The sequence below is a fragment of the Gouania willdenowi genome, chromosome 8 (assembly GCF_900634775.1).
Source record: "Gouania willdenowi chromosome 8, fGouWil2.1, whole genome shotgun sequence".
Classification (NCBI taxonomy): domain Eukaryota; kingdom Metazoa; phylum Chordata; class Actinopteri; order Blenniiformes; family Gobiesocidae; genus Gouania; species Gouania willdenowi.
In genome coordinates this window covers 3,434,506-3,453,809 of record NC_041051.1, presented here as the reverse complement: position 1 = coordinate 3,453,809, position 19,304 = coordinate 3,434,506, and the positions used below count along the sequence as shown (strand labels likewise).

General features: G+C 38.7%; 1 protein-coding gene across 1 annotated transcript; it reads left to right on the top strand.

Moving 5' to 3' along the window:
• The first annotated feature begins 2,270 nt into the window (after positions 1–2,270).
• On the top strand, positions 2,271–18,992 carry dcaf7 (ddb1 and cul4 associated factor 7). Its single transcript, XM_028455537.1, is given in 8 exon segments — positions 2,271–2,681; positions 8,947–9,105; positions 9,351–9,462; positions 14,962–15,080; positions 15,154–15,180; positions 15,182–15,364; positions 16,113–16,230; positions 18,080–18,992. Coding segments are annotated over 8 exon segments (1,029 nt in total). The 5' UTR covers positions 2,271–2,543; the 3' UTR covers positions 18,253–18,992.
• Positions 18,993–19,304: the final 312 nt, after the last annotated feature.

The window sequence follows — 19,304 nt, the reverse complement described above, 5'->3', positions numbered from 1 at the left end:
ACAATACCCCTCCCCCACAAATACAATTAAATATCTAGGCCTAATTATATCACCAAACCTAAATGAATTAATTAAACTGAACCTAGACCCGCTGTTGGAAAAAGTCACAGAATATCTGCGGAGATGGAACAATCTCCCCATCTCACTCCTTGGCAGAATAGCCTCAGTTAAAATGAAAATCTTACCTAAAATAAACTCTGTTCTCTATGATCCCACTTAAACCACCAACGCAATGGTTCAAAAGATTAGATTCTGCAATTACAAAATTCTATGCTAGGAATAAAAAACCTAAAATAAGTCTTTCAATCCTTCAAAAAATAAAAAAAGAGGGTGGGTTGGAAGCCCCTAATTTCACGCATTATTACTTAGCAAGCCAAATTCTATATTTAACAGAATGGCTAAAACCAAAAGAATACCACAACACCTGGCTAGAAATAGAACAGCTAGACTGCAAACATATTAAACTCTCTGATCTCCCTTTTATCACTGTGACCCTCAAACGTCATAACTGCTTTAAAAACCCACTGATTGCCTCCACCCTGACTGCATGGTGGAAAGCCCTGGACATTACAAATGTTCAATTAAAAACTAGCATGCTGTCTCCAATCTGGCACAACCCTGACTTTAGAAACAGAAAAACACTGCCCTATCTAAAAACATGGGAAGGGAGTGGAATTACTGATCTCCAAGACCTCTTTGAAAATGATAAGCTCAGCACATATAACAATCTAACCCAAACATTCAATATAAATAAAAGTAATTTTCTTCAGTACTTACAAGTAACAGAGACAATTAAGAAAAATACAGCAATAGATATATTTGTTGTAATACTTTTAAGATGACAAAAACACAAATCAGCTAATTCAATACAAAGTCCTCCACAGATCCCACATTACCCAACAGAAAATGTATAAAATGGGCTTCTCCCCAACAGACATCTGCTCTCAGTGCACCCAGGGAACAGCTGATTCATATTTACATTTCGTATAGCTTTGTTCGCCAGTTCAACAGTTTTGGTTTCTAATCACTGAAAAACTGTCCTCCATTTTGGACTGCAGGATTCCTCTATCTCCAAATCTTAGTCTGTTAGGAGACCTGACTATGCTTGATATTCCAGCAAACCAATCACAATCATTCATTGCGGCACTCGCCATAGCAAAAAAAAAAAAAAAAATATTAGTGAATTGGAAAGATAAAAAATCGTTAAGCATAAACCAATGGCGAAATCTCCTCATAGAATTTATTTCCATGGAAAAGATGTCTGCTCTCAGAAAAAATAAAATAACCTGCTTTGAGGAGCGTTGGACTCTTTTTCTAATTGCATTGAATCTTGATTTTTCGTTTTTAGCATGATGATCTAGCCTGCAAGCAACTGCCAGCACCACTCTTTACTAACACACTGATCAAACTGTAGTCCTGGACCTCCATGGGCTTGTGGGGTGGCCTTGACCTGGGTGGCTTGAGTGGGTTGCTGGGGTGGTTGGTGGCGTCCTCTCTCGTCTGCGCCATCTACCCTCTCTGCGTATTCTAACGCACTCCTTCGAGGGCGTTTCACTGACAGGCTTAAAATTGCTGGAGATCATCAAAGAAGTGGGACATCAAAATGTATACATAAATTTTTGATAGCTTGCATTTTGGCCAAAACTTTTTGAAAATTAAATTTTTTTAAAAATGATCCATTTGCACAAACAAATTTTGATTTGCGTCAAATCAGTTGTTAAACTCTCCGCCCTAAACCAGCTAAATGTGGAAATACGATAATTGCCACGTTAGCGCCCCATACAGAGTGAAGACAATATAATATGGGGAAGAAAAAAAAATCTAAAATGTTTGGAATTTTTCACGAACTTCTGTTTTGGCCTTTTGATCAATAAAGTCAATGGGACGTATGCTTTATTTTTTATGGCATTATTTTGTATCGAGATACTCTCTATTTTGTGTTAATAGGAAATTGGCCAAATCTTGATTTACTACTACTACTACTAGTACTAGTACTACTTCTACTCCAGCAGTGTTCTTGGATGTGTTAGTGCAACAACAAAAAAATCATAAATATGTCTAAGTTTATATCTCAATAAAAAATGCAAAGGCACATTCATATTGGCATCATTGTTTTATTTAACTTAGCTGTTAAGGTTGAAAACAGCTAAGTTTGTGTGTGTGTGTATATGTAGTTATTATGATGTACTATATGATTATATCACTATTATCGTCGTTCTAATTATTTATTTATTTAAATCAAATGCACTTTTACTCTGAAAGTACTTGCTCGTTCCTATGTAACTCGACTTCCGGTTGGGGTAACAGTGAAGCGCAATGTAATTCTTTGTTCGGTAAAGTGGGTAGAACTCCACTCTAATGTCATTTATCCTGTATTAAGGGGTCCTTTTAATCAATGGTAGAGATTTTAGCAGCTGTAATCCAAACTATTAGCGTGTGAGATCTCCGTTGGGCTACTTATTGGGTAGTTAGCTAATGCCGTGCTGTTAGCTACTGTTAGCTGCACAGCCTCAACGAGCAGCAGCGGCCAGCGGGTCACCAACATGTCGCTTCACGGCAAAAGAAAAGAGATTTACAAGTACGAAGCACCATGGACCGTGTATGCCATGAATTGGAGTGTCCGGCCGGACAAGCGCTTTCGCCTGGCGCTGGGGAGCTTCGTGGAAGAGTACAACAACAAGGTGAGAGAGCCTCATCCATTCATCCGCTAACGGAGCCATGTCAACACATTAGCAGCTAGCGCTGCTAACTGCTAACCCTGCTAATGGAGTCATGTCAACACATTAGCTGCTAGCACAGCTAACCTCTACGAGTAGAGTTGCTACCCGTCCCTTAAAATACGGACTCGTTCCTTATTTGGCCCTTAAATGATGCGTCCCGTACTGAGCCAAAACAGAACGCGGTTTGTGCCGTATTTGCATAAATGACCAGAACACTAGACATGTTCGTCAGACCGTCACACACACAAAGTAAAACACAGAAATGCCTAGGCCAGAAACATCGTGGTGGTGGGATCTACGTAGGACCCCCGCTCTGTGTGTCCTGTGTACCTGAGTGTGTGGTGCTTTCAGGGACTGTTGGAGAGTAGAGAGACGACACACACCAGCGCTGCTCTAACCCTAAGAATGTCCATCTTTAGAGTTTTCAGTGTGCCTCAGGAGAACAACACTGTAGATATGAACAATCATCATCATCTCCTGAGGATGATACAGTAGACACATCATGGTTGGACTGATGTAATTAACGACTGGGCTTTGATATCATGTTCAATATGTGGAGGTTTTAAAGTTAAATGAACGATTATTAATTTATTATTACAATAGTATTAGGTAATATAAATAGGTATATTATGTATATTAATATTTTAATATTTATATTAATATTTTACTTTCTATTATATATATTCCCCAGGTTAAAATGTTTGTAGAGATTTCTGTATATTATAGTGGTTCCCAAACTGGGGGACAGGGGTCTGCATCCTGTGGCTCTGGAGCCTCATGTGGTTCTTTGACTCTTTTGCATTGGCTCCCTATAGCTTTAAAAAAAATAATAAAACTATGAATTGTTATTTCTTACAGAGGGTATTAATGAGAAACGACATTGACACTAAATATAATCATGATATTATAATATGTCAACCTAAAAATAAATCACATTGTGCAATAACTATCATCAACCATACACTTTCCTTACACCTGTGGTTAACCTTACGTTTTAAATCCATGGTAAGGTAACGAAACCAACTAAAAAAAAGGCTCTTCTGGATGAAAATAAAGTTTTTATTTGTGTGGGGAAATATTTTATTAACTGCCAACGTACCAGATTAATATGGTCATGTTATCAAATTAAAATTATTTTTTGTTGCACTACAAATACATCAACAACAAAAAATATTAATTATTATTAATAATATTATTCAATATATTTGTAACTACGTATAGAATTTTCTACACTATATTATCATCATTGAGAAGGGTTTTTTTTTGGCTCCAGAAGAATTTTAATCCAGGTGAGAGCAGGAAAAATGGCTCCTTTGAGAATAATAGTTGTAGACCGCTGCCCTAGGTATACATGAACACCTTTCAGGAGGTACACAAAGATTTAAGTTTATTTTTCAACATTATATATATATTTTTTTTCCATGTGCACAGACTTTTTTTTTCATCCATCAATTATTATTTGTGGCACAACTCTTTAAACTACACCAAAAGGTGAAGTTTAAATTCTAAAATGAGCAAAACATCAGAAATAAATGAACAAAAAGGCTAAAATTCAAGGTTAATGTTGGACGAGACACGAAAAGAGTTTAGTCAAGCCTGTGGACACAAATAAATCATGTATAACATGAGCTAAGAGGTACATGGGGCAATAACGTTTGGGAAACACTGTTCTATGTCCAAATGTTCCTATTTTTGAGGATTTTGTTCACAATCCTGTAAGTGTCTTTTATTTTCTTTTTCTGAAAGGTGGCAACCCTATCTACGAGACACACACAAAGACAGGCTGTGTGTTGAGACCCACAGAAAACGTTTGAATGAAGTTATGTATGTTGAAAGTAAGGGTGTGCGATCTGACGATATTAGATCATTAAGGATTACAACTTGACGATGATCTCCCAAATCACAGAGATCGTAGAATCGTCTGTAGTTCACATTTGAACCCTTGCAGTGCCGTGTGTGTCATATGTCTGTGGTCCATACACAGAACATCCAAAGGTTTTTTTTCTCTGCCAAATCACACCATTTGCTAGTCAGTATGTCAGCATTACAGACAATAATTAAGATTAATTAAGCGCTTAAACGGGGCAGAAGCATGCTCCGCTCCCCCTCCCCCCAGTGCATGGACACACAGTTAGCTGTGCTGCTTGTTAGCAACTGTCTGTCAGAGGTTCAGTGTAGATGTCTGTCTGTTAAACTCCATCAGTTCTCAGTGTTGAAGCACTGAAATATGTTTGAGAAAACAATGCATGTGTTTCTCTTCTATAACTAACTCTGTCGCTGCGCTGTAGCAGAGATCTGCTGCTGCTGTAGCTAACGGGGCTGTTTCCATATTCTTAAAGAGACAGTATCCTGAATGTGATTTACTTTAAAAACTACTTTCATCAACTCAGAGCTGCCCTGAAAAAAGCAACACTGCATAATTGAATCACATTTCAGTAGCGATAAATCACAAGGCAGTTAAAAATCGATTCATAGGTATCACGATTGACATCGATACTTTGAAAATTGAACCACAGTACTTTTTTTAAACAGCAGAGGGCACTATATATTTATCCCTTCTCTTGTCCTGCAGTGTATGCGGTGGGCGGAGTCTGCTACTACTTTCTTTCTGGCCGCCTTCTACTCTTAAACATGTTTATAAATTATTCCATACCCCTTTAGCACCGAAAGAATATCTGTAATGTTACGTGAATATCTGTAAAAGTCACATTATTCTATTAGCTCTGTCTGCTAGCATAGCATCTCTTCTTAACTGCAAGATATCTGCATGCCAACCGACCACTGGGTTACCAGTACCCTCTGCTGGTCCAAACAATATCTGACGCAAATACAGTGCAATGAGTGTTAAGGCACAAAAATACATTTTCAGTTGCACTTTTAAAAAGAAAAAGAACTATTATGCAATTTTGCATTATTTACTATTGAACCAGAATGTAAATCAATAGGCTTCTTCTTCATTTGTATTATTTCTTTATTTATTTCATTCAAGATTTATGTTTAGTTAAATTGCATTGTTTTGTTTTGAATAGTTTATCAAGGGATTCTTTTGACAATGAAAAATGAAAGGAAAATAATATAGTATTTTCTAGTTTTTTTTCCCAAAAAAAATAAAGGAATATTTTTCAGTCATCATTTCACTATAGTCCCATTTTGAATCGAATCGTATCGGGAGTTGAGTGAATCGTTACATCCCTACATTTCAGCCTTAATGAAGGTACAAGTCAAAAGTGATGAATTGAGGGACAGAATCTTTCTCCAAAGATTCGTACATTGTTCCTGCGCGACCTTGATTAGAAATCTGTTAGCTTCTCTTTTAGTTGTCTTTGTTCTTTCAGGACAACAAGCATTGCCTCTTTCGCTTCTATGTTCCACTTTTCCAAATCTCCGATGTGCGTTCATGTGGGCTTTACACAATCAGGAATTTTGGGCCAATCAGTGAGTTTAAAATTTTTTTAGCACCGATCCAATCGTATTAATTCATGTTGTTTGTTTAGGTATGGACCATTTTTTTATTTATTTTTTTGTCTTTATTTTATTGAAAAGTCAAAAAATAAGATAAAATTAAAAATAAACAGTCTAAGCAGCAAAACTTCCAAATCAACACATTTTGAATGAAAAAGAGAAGATGATTTGATTACTCATAGTATCTGCCTGAGGGAGAGTATGTAACCGGAGCAGATCGATTATTAGCTCTATGTCATTTTTGAGTGATTGGCAAAATTATTAACGTTGCAGCTGTTGAATTAAACTGGAGTCCCATGTCATACTCAATGGCTGCTCTGAAGCAAGAGAGTTAACCCAGAAGCTGAGGATAGCTTCAACTACAGAAAGTTGGACATGAGACTATGTGAAGCCTCCATCAACATTAGCATTAGCTTTAGGAACAAAGACATATTTCCTGATTGTGGTATCGCAAAACCTGTTGTTGCTTATCTATCCCACAATTCAACTTTGTCAACGGCTTCCAAATAACCAAATTTGTGCATCTGTTATTTTGGAGTAATCACTCTTTTGACCTCAGAGAGTGAGGGGGCGCTAGCACACCATCTAAATCTATTTCATTGCACAGCTCCTCACCCGAACTAGAGTCACGTGTGCAGCCAGAGCCTATCGCTGCGCACACAGCCAAGCAGACACAGACTATAAACACACGAGTGAGAGAGGACATAGTTTAGACCGTAAAAGGGGGAGGAGCGTCTGAGCAGCCATGCTCACACTGATATACTTGCATTAGCTGACCATATCACAAAGTATCTGGTTCTTCAGACAGAAGAATGTAACTTTTTAGTGAGCGGATGGGTCCACAACACGGCTCCACTATGATTAACGTTTGTTCTGCGCAAGGGTGAGTGTTTCTTCTTTTATTATTCTATGTGTCAAGATGCTAGCAGCTACAGTGTAAACAAACAAACACACACGATGCGCACGCACGTTTGAGAGAGATAACGCACGGAGGAGATAGAGGTAGACACACACACACACATTATGTGCATGACGCGTGTGTAAGCGATGACGCACGGAAGAGATGGAGGTACACACACACACACACACACACACACACACACACACACACACACACACACACACACACACACACACACACACACACACACACACACACACACAGTATTTATTATAAAAATATACTAAATGAGTAAAATAAAACAAAAAACTAAACAATATTTATACATAAAGTACACAAAACAACAGAAATGCCCAAAAATATACAAAAAGGCTCAAAAAACACATTACAGAAAAATACACCAAACAACAAAAAATATGAAAATGACTCAGAATACACAAAAAAATAAGTATTTATACACCAAATGACAACAGAAATGCACAAAACTACACGAAAAAGATAAAAAAATACACAAAATGACTCCAGTATTTCACTACAGTGGCAACAAATAACTATAATTACAGAAAAAATTCACAAAAGACAACAGAGAGATACAAAAATACGCATGACTCCAAAAACATCATTACAGAAAAATACACCAAACGAAAAAAATATAAAAATGAGTAAAAAAAACTAAACACATTTATCATGCAAATGTCCCATAGAATCAAACCAGGTAAATCGCACACACTATTTTATTTTGCACCCGCAAATATACCCCTTTATAACAGTAACAGAGTATGTACACCTCTTTGTACATTCCAACCTTCAAAACACATACTCGTTTGGCCATAATTGACAACTCTATTACACTACAATGGCAAGTGGCAACAAAAAACTATAATTACAGAAAAAATGCACAAAAAGACAACAGAGACATACAAAAATACACATGACTCCAAAAAACATCCATTACAGAAAAATACACCAAACGACAACAAAAACATGAAAATGATTCAAAATACACTAAAATGACAACAACAATGCACAAAACTACACCAAAAAAACAAAAATACACAAAGTGACTCCAGAATCACGCTACAAAAAAAACATTAATTATACAAAAAGACAACAGAAAGATACAAAAATACACATAATGACTCCAAAAATATACATTACAGAAAAATACATCAAACAAAAATAAAAATGAGTATAAAAACAACAAACACATTTATCATGCGCATGTCCCATAAAATTAAACCATGGAAATTGCACATGCTATTTTAATTTGCATCCGCAAATATACCCCTTTATAACACTATGTGAAATTGACAGAAGTCTCCACTGTGAAAGCGAAAGTAAACGGGAGGCATCGCTCCACTTTAGCACTTTCCCGTTTAACATGCTTGGGCTGAATAAACAAGACGCACACACACACACACACAGAGTCCCAGCTTTCAGAGCCAGTAGACTGAGGAAGATGTCTGGTGCTCAGCCACTCCGCTCCAACAGAGACATTTTCACTAGTGTTCACTCATAGGTTTTCACCTTTGTGCACAAATGTGAGTAAAATAAAGCTGTGTCACATAAAGCAAGCAACTCTTGGGTGTAAAGGAGATGATAAAACAATGCAAACAAAGCATCTACGGAAAGTTTCACCACGAAAATGACGTCATTGATCGGATCGGCGAATTAAGACATTACAGCCGATCACATTAATTGCGAAAAATGCTAAATATCGGCCTGTTCGATATAGCCAATCAGATCGGTGTAAAGCCTTGCAGTTGGCACTCCTGGCTGTGCTAATGGATATTTGTTCTAATGCAAATCCAGCCTGATGTGATGGATTCTGCTCTCACAGTAGTTGTCTTTGTCCCTGATCAGGTTCAGCTGGTTGGCCTGGAGGAAGAAAGCTCAGAGTTTGTCTGCAGGAACACCTTTGACCACCCGTACCCCACCACCAAGATCATGTGGATCCCAGACACCAAGGGGGTGTATCCAGACCTCCTGGCAACAAGCGGCGACTACCTGCGCATTTGGAGGGTACAATAACTTATTACAAACCCTTCATTCCTTATACAAATTTATTGATTTATTGTATGTATACACTACTATGTAAGGTGTCAAAGAGTGCCATTAAAAGTGCCACTGATTAATATGTAATTTTATTATTATTAGATCTGTTATTGAGATCCCTCCTATTTAGCAGAATGTTGCTGGCTTATATTTAGTGTGTGGAGGGCTTGTCTTGTGGGTTCATTCACTTATCTTTTGCATTCCTTTCCCAGGTCAGTGACACAGAGACACGCCTTGAGTGTTTGTTGAATAACAACAAGAATTCAGACTTCTGCGCTCCCCTCACCTCTTTTGACTGGAACGAGGTGGATCCCAACCTGCTCGGTAAAAAAAATAAAAATACTAATGTGTGAGTAGCTGCTAAGAAAGTACATGTTCCCCTGTGGCCCTCTATTGGATTCCGTCCTATGGATCAGTGAGTTGATGTCTAGCTCATTTTTAGCATACAGCTTGATGTCATCTATGTAGAGAAAGTGACTGATTGTTACTCCTTTTATGAACCGGTATCCATTGCTAGTCTTGTTGAATATTTGATTGAGGGAGTTGAGGCCTATGCAGAACTGCAGTGGAGACGGTGCATCTCCTTGGTATATGCCGTACCTAATGTAGACTTGGGCAAGGGGCTTTGAGTTGGTCTCTATTCCCATGGGGTTCTTTATGACCTATGTTGGTCTTGTATAGTTCAATTGTCAATCCAGCATGGACAGATCCCTAAGTCTTTGTTTGGCAGTTTCAAGAGCTTGTTGTACTTTCTTGGTGCCCTTTTATATACCAGTTCAGCTAACTATGTGTTGCCTTTCCTTTTTTATTTTTTGACCATCAGCAGCCCTTCCTAAGGAAGGGTAAGAAAAACTTTATTAGAGGAACTATATAAAAAGAGAGAGCAATGTTCCCTTTCCCCCTTGGTGACGGGGGAAGGAACAGGGAAGAGAGAGTTAGGATGGGACAATGAAAGAGGTGGGTAAGAGTCAACTATTTTGATCATGCTGAGGATGCAATGCGATGTCATAGTTATGCATATTGAGCTATTGAACAGGTCTGGTGACGGGTGTGGAGAAATTGAAGGTGGTGACACAGCACCCAGCTTAAGTATAATGGTTGTGGCCTTGAACAGAGCAAAGGAGTGAGTGGTTTTACCTAAAAAGGATATTTGGGATCAACGTATGAAAGGTTAATTATCCCACAGCCCAAGGCATGCCAGTGCATCCACACCCTGAGGCCCCCTGCCAGTGCCCTCTCCACACTTACCCATGCCCCAACTCCCCACAAGTAGGGCAGAGGCTAGCACACTGCGCACCTGTTTGTTTCCATGTCCGCTGATCTGATATTGACATTAACAGTTTATTAATAAAAGTAGGTTTACCACTAAAACAAATGTAAATATGTCATTTGTATGAGGAAAACATAGGTTTTAATTGTGGGTTTCAGGTCAGGCTCTGATATAAATACCTAATTAGGGACCTAGAAAATCCGCGTTAACGAAATCTTGGACGGAATCGACCAATAAAAACGTTTAAACGCGGAAATGGACAAAATCGTCACCGTGTTGCAAAGAACGTATTTTATGGGGAAATGTTTCCGGGGACCACTTATTAGGTGCACCGCGCTCTTTCCTCCTGTCCTGGCTGCATTAAACTCATCTTAAATCACCACAAACACCGTCTAAAACAACGCAAATCATCACTGACTGCTAACTACAGGACCTCTAGTGCCAGTTTAACTTAGCTGTGCCTGTAAAGCTCCATCCGTGATTCTGATTTTAAGACGATAAGATGATTTGGGGTGGAGAAGGTTGTTTTGCTAGTGGTTTAGCATGCGCGTGAGTGCACAGACGCAAACTGAGATCTGTCAGTATTCGGTCAGTGCTCGTAAATGGGTTGATTTATACTAACTCCCCACAACAAACAGCATTTATTCATGTAAATAAACAGGACTACTGAATACCAAGTGTCTGGAAGTCCACTTTAGATATTTATTTAATATTAAAGAATTTTTTTTTTTTTTATCAAAACCATATATGGAGCATTATTATCCGTGTACCCTTCGTTCATTGGTTATTCCGTTTTAAAACCAAATCAAAACAAGTAAACCATGTGGTTATTTTTGTTTTACGCAAATTCATCATATGCCCCTTAAAATACGTTTTTATACTTAGTTATTTAACAGTGTGGCATCATTAACATGTCATTGTTAAAATAATATTAACATTCTAGTGACACTTTTTTCCATCTGTTACAGTGAAATCAACTGTTTTTAAAGCCATATTTTAATAATATTAAAAACGTATTGCACCATATATAATTTAAATAATACTACTAGATACTTTTTATCACACACAATTCAAAGTCAAACACAGTTTAATGTTACAGAATGGTGTTTATACTGTTTATTTAATGCCTGATACCTTAGAAATAAAATGGTCAAATCATATTTCAGTTGTTTTTTGGGAGTTGATAAACATGTAAATGATTGTGTGAGATGGGCATATGATATTGCATCATATCGATTGCAGGCTTTTGAATTGAATCGAAATCGTATCGTGACAGACTGTGAAATCAGCGAGCATCGTATCGTCATCCAAACATATCGACATCACATCGTATTCTGATGAAACTGGTGATTTACACCCCTAATCGCAACGTGTGCCATAGTCTTGGTCGACCAACCATTTCCTTGGTTGACTACAGCCCTAAAGTGGAAGGGGGTTATAGGTTTGAGCTCCGTTTGTCCGTCCTAGTTAAAGTGGAAACTGTTTAAGATAGGATAACCAAATTCTGTGTGTGGCTTCAGAGTATCAATACCTTGATGGAGTTCGAAAATGAGAAACACGCAATTATTTATTCCCCCCAAAAAAAAGAAAGTCGATTTTTCATTTATTTGTCAGTCAAATATGACGACGATTGGTGGTATCGAATCAAAGGCACATACCAATATATAAATGAGGCGCATTATACCATGCGTGTCACGGGGGCACCTGGGTGCCCCATTTTTTAAATGACTACTCCTCTATTAGTTCTCTTTAGATCGGAATGCAGTTTGGTATGAATGAATATGACGCTCGGGGCCCTTTATTTTAAATGGGGCCCACCCCCCTTTTCCTGGTAATTTCCATTAAAGTCATTTTCTCATTTAGTTGTGACAATTTATGGTCTCGAATCATGGACACATCCCAATATATGAATGGGGCCCATTACTCCGTATGTGCCACGGGGCCCCCGGGGGCCCTAGTTTTTAAATGACGACTCCTCCATTAATGCTCGTTGAATCAGGCTGTAATGTTATATTGATATTTTATGACCGGATGTCAACATCCTCTAGGACAGGGGTTCTCAACTGGTCTTACCCTGGGACCCACATTTTACCACGGTCATTAAATCGTGACCCAGTTTTTTTTTTTTATTCAACCAACCAAATTAATTTTTTTCCAAAATAGCTGTTGAAAACACACATATATAATCTTTTTTAAAACATAAATCTATATATTTTCCTGTGTAACATGCATTTCACAGCATGACTGTCAAAAGAAAAGTTTCTTTCAAAATAAAAGTCCAACATGAGATATTTTTTACCAGCTGTTCGCGACCCACCCAGTAGAGGTCCATGACCCACTTTTGGGTCCCGACCCACCAGTTGAGAATCGCTGCTCTAGGAGACCTTTTTAGGGCGGGGCCTCCATAAAAAACCCACCTCACTATTTTCAAACACATGTACAATAACCACATCCTCCAGTACAAAGACTCCATTACTCAAACTAAATCCAATATTACTTTGGTCTCTGTTTTCTCTCCTCTATAAACTCACCTGCCCCCCTGACTCACTGCCACCTCACTTCTACTCCACCACATCCTGTGAATGCCTAATGTCATTTCTCACCTCAAAAATCCAGAACATTCATCACCACCTCAGTCAGAACTCTCCTCTCCCCATCTGACCAGAATCCTTCCCATTTACTCATTCCTTTTCCACCTTCCAACTCCCCACCCCTCTGAAATCTCAGGCCTCATCCATCAGTCCAAACCATCCTTCTGTCAGTTGCACCCTTTCCCCACATTCCTGGTCAAAGCCTCCCTTCCCTCTCTGATTCCCATCATATCTGCCATCATCATCACTGGAACTGTTCCCTTATCCTTCAAAACCGCTGCAATAACTCCAATCCTGAAAAAAAACCCCGGTGCTGATTTTTCCAATTTCAATAACTTTTGTCCCATCTCCAATCTCCCCTTCATCAGTAAATTTCTCGAAAAAACAGTCGCCAGCCAGCTTCACTCACACCTATCCCACAATAACCTCTATGAACAGTTTCAGTCCGGTTTTCACCCCCTCCATAGCACTGAAACAGCACTTTTACAAAATAACCAATGATTTCCTCATGGCAGCTGATTCTGGACGCCTCACCATCCTCATCCTTCTCGACATGAGTGCATTATTCAACACCCTCTCTCACACCACCCTTCTGAAAAGATTAGCTTCCATTGGCGTTAGTTAAATCATAATCTCCTAAATCATGGTTAAATCACAATCTCCTAAATCATGGTTAAATCACAATCTCCTAAATCATGGTTAAATCATAATCTCCTAAAACTCAACAGTGATAAAAATCCAAATCCAATAGTTTCTCCATCGAAATCAACAACTCCTCCATTTCCCCCTCCCCACAGGTTAAGAGTCTGGGTGTCATCCTCGACAGCACTCTATTTTACTAATCCCACATCAATAATATCACCCGGTCCGCATATTTCCACCTCCGTAACATTAATGGCCTCTACCCCTCCCTCACCCTGCTTGTATCCTCATCACTTCCCGGCTTGATTACTGTAATTCCTTCTCTTTGGTCTCCCCAGTAAATCCCTCCATAAACTCCAGTTAGTCCAAAACTCAGCTGCCTGCATCATGACCAAAACCCCCTCTACCTCCCACATCACTCCTGTTCTCCACCAGCTCCACTGGCTTCCCATTCAATTCCGCATCCACTTCAAGATCCTTCTGTTAACTTTTAAGACCATTCACAGTGGCAGTGGAGAGTCGCTGTACACGGAGCTCCATGGATGTCGTTCCGGACCCACCTGAGCTGTGTCTATGTTCCTCTACATGTTTGGACTCAAACTCTTTGTGTCGCGTTGATGGTAAAGAGCGTCAGACCAGAATCAGCTGAGTCATTTATTCAGTGATGGAACAAGGATCCCATCAGAGCACTACTCAGGAGCTCAGACCTGCTGGATGATTCTCAGTAGATCATCTTCAGTGCTGCAGACTGATTTATCTGTTGCTACAATAACTCAGATCAATGATATCAACAGATCAATAGGACAATGCTGTCCCAAGCTGCTCCTGTTTTCTATGGACTGATCAGTGTCCAACATTTATTAGGTTTTAAAGTGTATTTAATAGCACTTGTATTAGTTGATTTAGTTTTCTACATTATTAAATGTTTGTGCAGCAGACAGAGAAGTCTACCAGCCTCTAATTGACCTTCTTCAAATGTCATTTAGTTCTTCTGTGCACTCACCTCTCCATCTTGAACCAGTAAAATGTTCATTTAAATAGGGCGGTCTCCACCACGTCTACACGCCACCTATTAGCGCTGCAATCTTAGTGAATTCACCACAGCAGATAAGGAAACAATGCCACCAAAGGATTTAGGGACACACCTGGTTTACCAGCTTTATTTTACATCTTAATGAATCAACCCCTCAGAGAGAACCCATTGTTTGATAGGTACCTGGTGGGGCCTTGATGCTTACGTTTGTTCACGTGACTGTCGCTTACCAAAATATAAAGAATTTGATTTGGCTTCCCTTCTGAGACATTTAAACTGTTTTTTAGGCACATCAAGCATTGACACCACCTGCACCATCTGGGGTCTGGAGACCGGCCAGGTGCTGGGACGAGTGAATCTGGTATCCGGACACGTCAAAACCCAGCTGATTGCTCATGACAAAGAGGTCTGCTTCACGTTGGATGTTACTGTTGTACTGACACCAGCACCATGACATTAAAGTGCGTGTGTGTGTACAGGTCTACGACATCGCCTTCAGCCGGGCAGGGGGGGGGCAGAGACATGTTTGCATCAGTGGGAGCTGATGGGTCAGTGCGCATGTTTGACCTGAGGCACTTGGAGCACAGCACCATTATTTATGAAGATCCACAGCACCACCCATTGCTCCGCCTCTGCTGGAACAAACAGGACCCGAACTACCTGGCTACCATGGCGATGGACGGCATGGAGGTACCAAACATCTAGAAATGTACAAAACTTGCAAATAAAGCCAGTAAAGTGCCAATGAGAAAATGTTAAACAAATGTTTAATTCTCCAGATACACTTTAAGTTTTTGGTTGAAATTGTCTTTATGTCCTGATAGAATTTAAAATCTTATGTGCTCTGAAAAAGGAACAAAGAAAATCTATCATCTCTAGCAGCTGTAAATCTGTAATAACTTTGGTTAAAAAAAAAAACGCTTCTTTTTTTCCATTGGTCAATCACGTCTCCCTGCTCGTTCTCGATCCCTTGCATGCACGAGCTCACGCTGAAAGTGCTTCACCACTGACAGAGTTAAAACAGAGTTTTTGGTCATGTTTTTTAACATGTATAATGATAAAGTTTCTTGTTCACTTACTGTTGAATGAGACATGAGACAACGTAGTTTCTACACAATACAAGCAAAGCCATCAGGGAGGCTACATTCAAAATCATGCTAGCTTTCAAAAATCACCTACCCTACCATTAATAAATAATATACAATGAAATAACAAGTAACTTAGAAAAAACACTAGACTAGATTATTGTTGTAGAAACTCAATCTATAGAATAGGATGTTGTTCCTTATGTCTCTGTTATTAGTGTAAAACTTTCCATTGTTGAGTACTTGGCACGTTAGATGTAAAATGTTTATATTCTGACCATCATTAATTTACTAACATTAGGAAGACCTCTGCAGCACTCTAAAGGTCTATCACCTTTGTGTGTGTGTGTAAGGTGGTTATCCTTGATGTGCGTGTCCCGTGCACTCCTGTGGCGCGGCTGAACAACCACCGTGCATGTGTGAATGGCATCGCCTGGGCCCCTCATTCCTCCTGTCACATCTGCACAGCAGGTAACTGAAATATTTTACTCAAGTAAAAGTAGCACTACTTGGTTGAAAATTATCTTCATTACAGTAGAAGCCCTGGTCTAAAATTTGACTCAAGTAAAAGTAAAAACTCAGGTTTTTTTTTTTTTTTTTAAATGTATTCGGCAAAAGTTACTTTTTCATTGTGGTTATTCTGTTGTCTATATATATATATGTCTGTGTGTGTGTGTGTGTATATATATATATATATATATATATATATGTATATGTGAGGTTTTTGACAGTGCAGGGGGATTGCTTTTGGTATAGCTAAAGTTTAATTATTTGGATATTTTTCTATAGTTTAGATTATGAAGCGCTCTATGTTTGATGGTGATTATGGGTTAAGTGCCAAAAATGCTCAGTCTGCACTCCTCAGAGCTTTCATACTCGAGCAGTAAAATTTAACATTTCCCACAATCCCTAGTAGGGCTGCCAAATTTGGTTGTTTAGTCGACTAATTGGTCGATGCCATCATGGTCGACCAAGATTTTCATGTTTTAAAGTTACCTGTGCTTTCTTTGTGTGAACAAAGGCACTGGTCCACAGCTCTGACTTTAAACACTGTTGCAGCTCCTCACAGCTAACCATGCTAACTGTGCAAAAAGCAAATAATGTTGTCAGCGTCACCAAACTTTAGCATGTTGTGATTAGCTTATTAACTCATGTGGCGGGACTGCCTAATCCCTGCGTGCTGACTCACAGGCACACAGGCAAAGGAGAGAAATACAATGGGTGGAGCCTTTACACCAAACAGTAAAAACCACGGTTTATTAGTCAGTGTTGAACTGTTAAAGAGTTAGGATGGTACCGATTTAAAAAGGACAAAACAACAACAGCACTATTTATATACAGTATATACTGTATAAAGGACAACGGGATAAAAATGTTAAACATTTAACAGATTATTAACTGGTTTAATTTAAAGGTAAATCTTTAGTCAATTTAAAACAAATCAAATGAACGCCAGACTGAAGTGATTAAATAGTGAAAGGTACGCCTCTACTACAGTCAAAATCATATTTCAATTAATAAACTGTAATAATACCACATCTAAAATCAAAACAACAGAATTCACATGAATAGTTTTACCTGTTGCTTCTGCCCAGTGACTAATGACTGTATTTAACTTTGAATATTGATTTTCTTTTTCTAATGGTTTTTGCAGTGTAAGTTTCCTCCTTACTTTATTATTATTTCTGTTACTTTTGACCTTTTTAAAAGCTTCCTGTGGACAAGTGTTGTAAACTAGCAAATGTGCTAACGCAATACATCCGTCCATACTAAATAAAGGGAATCAGTCAATATTTCACCATTTAGAAGACTGTTTATAAAGTTGTATTTCTATTTGCATTCAACTTGTAGTTCTGACACACACACACACCACTGTTGTCAGGTGTGTACATTTCTTTTTTTCTATTTGTTATGCAGCATTTTTACTCAGTAATGGATGCAAATTAAAATGTAGCGAAGTACAATACTTCCATAAAACGTACTGCTTTTTTTAAAAAAAAATACTTTAAAGCATACAAGTACTTAAAAAAATCAGCTCTATTACAGTAACGCAAGTAAATGGTTGGTTATATTCACCCTGTGCTTTGAAGCCTTTTCATTTAGTGAAGTGAAATGTTTTCTGATTCTGAGGAAAAAACGATGAAGAAATTGCGTAAAAGATAAATAATTAAAAAAAAAATGAATGAATGCTGTCATCTAGATAAGTAAAGAACTCTCATCAATTCAACGTTTAATTGTAATTGTAAAGATGTCCAGTAGATTGTTGCTGTTTCCATGTTTTTCTTTAAAAATGTTATAAATAGCTTTGACTCCGTTCCAGCTGATGACCACCAGGCCCTTATTTGGGACATCCAGCAGATGCCCCGGGCCATTGAGGACCCTATCCTAGCCTACACAGCAGAGGGGGAGATCAACAACGTGCAGTGGGCGTCCACGCAGCCCGACTGGATTGCCATCTGCTACAACAACTGCCTGGAGATCCTGCGTGTCTGAAAGTGTGCAGATGCCTCCTCACCCCTCTTTCCCTTCCTCTTCAAGAGGGAAGTTAATGGACACACTAACCTGGTATATTACATGTGTCTAAGCTTATTTATTGTTCCAACAGCTGCTCTGGGTTTATGACGCTCCTTCCTGTGATGTTTGCTAGATGGTTCTGAACTTATTGAACTTGTCATCATTAATAAAAACCAATCGGAGCACTTTGCAGGATCACCCAGTGGGTGACACAGCAGAGCTTGGTCCACTCTCCATCACTTTTGTACAAATTAGACTTGTGAAATAACTGGGATCATTTCAGGTCCTTGTTGCAGCTACGTTGGTTGTTGATTATTGTGTGTGCTAGTTTGATGCCCTGAGGCAAACATGTACAGGAAGCTTTGATTTTAATTAGTGCTACAAATTAAGAAACACATAAGATACAATAAAACAAACCTTTTTAACCAAACAGAGCAGCATATTACAGCCTTTTAATGCCCCTATTACTCTATTCTTCTTCTTTTTATGTGTCCTAGAAAAGCTGCTTTTGTCTTTGTTAGAGTGACTTTGTGAAATGGGAATCAAATTTGTTTTTTGCTCTTGTCCTTGTAGCATGCCATTACGAGGCAAAATGTACATACATATAAATATATCAACGTATGATGTTGGTAAGCCAAGTGTTCATGTTCTAGCTTTTTCATAAAGTTTATTATTGAATTTGCTCAATAAAATGTACTCCTCTGTGTCTCTAATGCTAATGCTGCTTTGTGCTGATGATTTAATGTGTCACAGTGTGGTGGGTATGCAGAGTGAGGTCCTAAGTACAGCTGTGTTGTAGCATTCTGCACTTCAGTGGGGTATTCTATAAAGGAGGGTTAACAAACTCTGAGTCTATCCATAAACTCTGGGTCAACATACCCCACGATGGGAAACTCTGGGTATCTGATTCCATTACAGCTGGTATGAAGTGGGTTAATAAACCCTGAGTATGTAAGCCTTGGGTTACTGACGTGCACGCGCGCGATGAAAAGCCATCATCAATGGATCGAAGATGACTTGAGCTGCCATGA